The sequence below is a fragment of the Glossina fuscipes genome, unplaced genomic scaffold (assembly GCF_014805625.2).
Source record: "Glossina fuscipes isolate IAEA_lab_2018 unplaced genomic scaffold, Yale_Gfus_2 106132, whole genome shotgun sequence".
NCBI lineage: Eukaryota > Metazoa > Arthropoda > Insecta > Diptera > Glossinidae > Glossina > Glossina fuscipes.
In genome coordinates, this window is record NW_024005610.1 from 1,658 (window position 1) to 6,016 (window position 4,359).

At 35.3% G+C, this 4,359-nt stretch overlaps 1 protein-coding gene across 1 annotated transcript; it reads left to right on the plus strand.

Moving 5' to 3' along the window:
* The first annotated feature begins 596 nt into the window (after nt 1–596).
* On the plus strand, nt 597–2,791 carry LOC119644279 (long-chain-fatty-acid--CoA ligase heimdall-like). Its single transcript, XM_038043815.1, has 6 exons — nt 597–1,256; nt 1,310–1,617; nt 1,674–1,944; nt 1,999–2,289; nt 2,363–2,630; nt 2,691–2,791. Exons 1-6 carry the CDS (start codon nt 597–599, stop codon nt 2,789–2,791), a joined length of 1,899 nt encoding a protein of 632 aa, XP_037899743.1.
* Nucleotides 2,792–4,359: the final 1,568 nt, after the last annotated feature.

Here is a 4,359-nt window from a genome sequence, read left to right on the forward strand (position 1 = left end):
AGAGATTAAAAAGTGATAATAATAGATAGATATTAGAAATTTTAAAGTAAAGCAAAATGGATTTAAATCGTTAAAATTAAACTTATATTACCTGAAATGAAATAACTCAAGTATTAATTGTTATTAAACACTTGTGGGCATTGCAGAATTCTGAGTACTCTTCATGCCATACACATGAGAGTGTATGAAAACTTGGAACTTTTATTTTTTTTTTTGGTATTATTGCGTATTGGGCAAATTAAGTCTTCCAAGTTTCTTGAATGAAACGTACCCTTAAACATGACGATATCCAATCGACGCAGAAGGCAAGGAAAATCTAAAATGATTCATAAATCCATCCTTATTCGTTACAACGTGAATTATTAAAATGTTTCGTTTAAGTGATGTTTAGTAATTTCGTTTCAAAATGAATGACAAAATTTACATACTCTATTAAACGCAAAGGAACATAAAAATAAAGTTCAAAGTTCACTTTAAAGTAATGATAAGAAATTTTTTTATTAAATAAAGTGCTCCAGCTACTGAATTTCATTTGTCTCTGGCCTACGGTCGGACATATCAACTTTTTAATCCAGATCTTAGTGAGTTGTAGCGTAATGAGTTCCGTGAGAGCAGCCGTCAGTTATACGAGTTCCCGCATACAGGATGCTGTAAAGTTACGCCTTGATAAAGAAGATTTGACTTTGTACAAGATTCAAACTATACCAGAAGTTTTCGAACAAGCTTGCAAACTGCATGGAGGTATGCGCGCTTTGGCCTTCAAGAGTGTAGGAACATCTAACGACTGGCGTTATATGACTTATAAGGAATATAGTCTTCAGGTAGACAAGGCCGTCTTACTTCTTCTCCGTTCAGGTATAAGACCCCGAACAACTATAGCTATTTTAAGTAGTAATTGTTCTGAATGGCTTTACCTTGAAATGGCTGCCTTAAAAATCGGTGCTGTCGTGATGGGCATCTACCCTACTAGCTCTACAAAAGCTGTTCACTACAAGCTTAAGATCTCTGAAGCTTTCGTGTGCGCTGTGGACACTATTGATCAAATGGCAAAAGTTAATGAAGTTGCATTACATTTGCCTGATCTAAAAGCTGTTATCGTGTTGGGGGATGCTTTTGAATATACACCACATCAAAATTTAAGTTATTATCATTGGACGGATTTAATCGACACCCAATTTACGAAAGATTTGGAAGAGAAATTTTTGGAATACCGAAAGGCGGTATATGCTAATGAGTGCGCCATACTTGTCTTTACAGTAAGTTAATTAGTACTTCTCTGTTAAGCAGTCGAATCTAAATTTATTTGCAGTCCGGAACCACTGGTATGCCTAAGGGTGTTATGCTTTCCCATGATAATATTATAACCTCCGTTAAGAAAGTCTTAACCCTCGTCAAGCTCGATAGTAGTAATTTAGTATCATACTTGCCTTTGAATCACGTCGCGGCCCAAATGTTCGAAGTATTCTTTGGACTTATGACTGGATCTTGTCTGCATTTTTCTGATCGCGAAGCCATAAAGGGACGACTCGTTGATGCATTAATACATATTAAGCCCGCAATGATGTTTGGTGTACCGCGAATTTTTGAAAAAATACGAGATAAAATTCTATACGAAAAGTAAGTTTTGGGAAATGTTTTAATATGAAATTATTAAGAACAGTTTTCGGTTTTAGGAAAAAATCCAATCAAGATATGGATTCTATAAAAACCAATTTGGGGTTTGAAAATTTAAAAACGTTTATTGTTGGTGCAGCATCATCAGATCCAGAACTGAAACGTTTCTATTTAGATATAGAAATGCCTTTAATGGACGCTTTTGGTTTGTCTGAGACAAGCGGAGGTGTTACTTTAAACAAAGAGTTCAACAATTTCCAAACCGTAGGTAAACCAATATCAGGTTTAGAAATCAAAATTAACAAACCAGATAAACAGGATGAAGGAGAGGTATAAGATAAATATTTCTATCGCAAGGGAAGCTTTTCAATACAGTTTTAATAGATTTTCCTTCGAGGGCGGAATGTATTCATGGGTTATTTAAATAATGAAAATAAAACCCAAGAGACCATACAAGCAGATGGTTGGCTTCGTACGGGTGATTTAGGTTATTTAGATCCAAATGGCTGCTTATTTTTAAAAGGTCGCATTAAAGATATAATAGTAACTTCAGGGGGTGCAAATGTACCGCCGTTGCGTATCGAGCAAATAATTAAAAAAGAATTGCCTTGCGTTAGCAATGCTTTCGTTGTGGGTGACGGAAGGAAATACTTAACCGTTCTATTAACCTTTAAGGTGAGTTATAAAAATGGGGAAAATCAGGTTTATAATAATGATTTTATTAAATAGTTTGTCGCTATTTCTATAGACTTTTGTAGACGTCCACAGTGATATTCCTTTAGACGACTTAAGCCCAGAAACAGTAGATTGGTTTAAAAGCTTGGACTTTGATTTCAAATATCTGTCAGAAGTTTTAAACGCTGCTAAGTTACTTCAGCCGAGCATTTATGGGAAAATCATGCAAGCTTTAGAGAGCGGTCTTAAAAAAGCTAATGATCAGGCGTTATGTAATAGTCAAAAGGTGCAATATTTCACAGTATTACCTAATGATTTTTCTGTACCAACCGGCGAATTAGGTAAGTGCTAATAAGAGGCAGTGATGTTAATCAGTAAATAAAACATGTCTATATTTTCAGGACCAACTTTAAAAGTTAAACGTAACGTGGTCTTGGAAAAAAACAAAATTTTAATTGATACGATGTATTCCGAAAATGCTTCCAATAAATTTGCGGTCTAAGGCACTTTAAGGGTAATTTTAAATAGTAAACATGATAAAATAAAAGTAAAATAAGAGCATTTTATTTTTACTTCTACTTTTTTAAGTTCACAACCCCGACACCGATAATAATATACGCCTATTTTATTTTTATTTGTTTATTTATTTATTTATTTATTCTACTTATACAAGAAACTCAACTAAAACAAAATGGCAGTCGATTTCAATTGACTCTTAAGTAAATCTTAAAATTAATCAATAATAAAACTTACTATAAGTACAATAAAACAAATAAGGAGGAAAAAAAAAAATAGCATGTACACAACTAGCATAGAGCCACACCTACAACCGATACAGGACCAAATTGCAAGTGAACCCCTAAGCCATCGCAAACATGCATAAGCTTGGCAACCGATAATTGTTAACAACAAATTAATTTTCGACTCATAATGACATATTTAAGGTTAAGTCAGTTTACGTACGACATAGGTAAATCGCGCGTATTAAGCAATGTTGCTTTAATGGACCTTAAAGAGTCCGATAACGAGAATAAGTGGTAGACTTCATTTAGATTCTTGCAAACTACTCTGTGCGGATTGAGCAGCTCATAATTAAATTTACACTGACTAAGCTTAACCAAGATAAAGTGCCTAGAGAAGCGGTTAGGGACATTAAAGCTTATTTCACCAAGTAATAAAGGCGAGTATATAGCACCATTTATTAGTTTTATTATAAAGGAAACGCCAAGAACAAGCCTACGTTTCTCAAGAGACGGTAAGGACAGCAGAAGCAACCTATTTTCGTAGGGAGGAAGAGAGGCAAACGGATCGCAACCCAAATTTCTAAGGGCAAACGGCAAGAATTGCTTTTGAACAGATTCAATTGAATCTACGTAGCACCTATATGAAGGAGACCACACAACTGAGGCATACTCGAGTATGGGTCTAACCAAACACATCTAAAGCCTTTTCGTAATGTAGGGATCATCAAGCTCTTTGGACCACCTTTTCATAAAACCAAGCGCGGATCTAGCTTTGCTTATCGAGAGCTCAATATGCAAGTTGAAACGCAACCTATGGTCAAATAGAACGCCTAAATCTGTGATCGAATCGACGTCCTCCAACGTATGCGAATCTATGAAATACTGAGTAATGAACGACTTTCTTCTTGAGAAAGAAAGCTTCTTACATTTACTCAGATTTAGTTTCAGCAGATTCGAAAATCGCTATGCAACACAATTATCCAAGTCGCTTTGAAGCTGATGTAATTGGGATTCAACAGAGAAGGAAAAAAACAGTTTCACATCATCAGCATACATTAAGATCTGGCTGGAATTAACCACCGATGCGAGATCGTTAATGTATAAACTAAGTAAAATGGGACGTAAGTGACTTCCTTGAGGTACGCCAGAGGTAACGGGGAATTCATCTGAGGTGATGAAGTTAAACAAAACCCTGAAGGATCTATTGTGCAGATAAGAGCTTATCCATTTCACGAAATAGAAAGGGAGGCCAGAGGCTTGGAGTTTAAAGATAAGTAAGTTATGGTTAACCATATCAAACGCTTTGCTTAAATCAGTGTAAATAACA

Bases quoted from the DNA above. Each gene is read 5' to 3' on its own strand.
- LOC119644279 (XM_038043815.1), top strand. From the start codon at position 597: ATGAGTTCCGTGAGAGCAGCCGTCAGTTATACGAGTTCCCGCATACAG. The intron at 1,945-1,998 runs GTATAAGATAAA...CAGTTTTAATAG, and splicing joins ATAAACAGGATGAAGGAGAG to ATTTTCCTTCGAGGGCGGAA. The intron at 2,290-2,362 runs GTGAGTTATAAA...CTATTTCTATAG, and splicing joins CCGTTCTATTAACCTTTAAG to ACTTTTGTAGACGTCCACAG.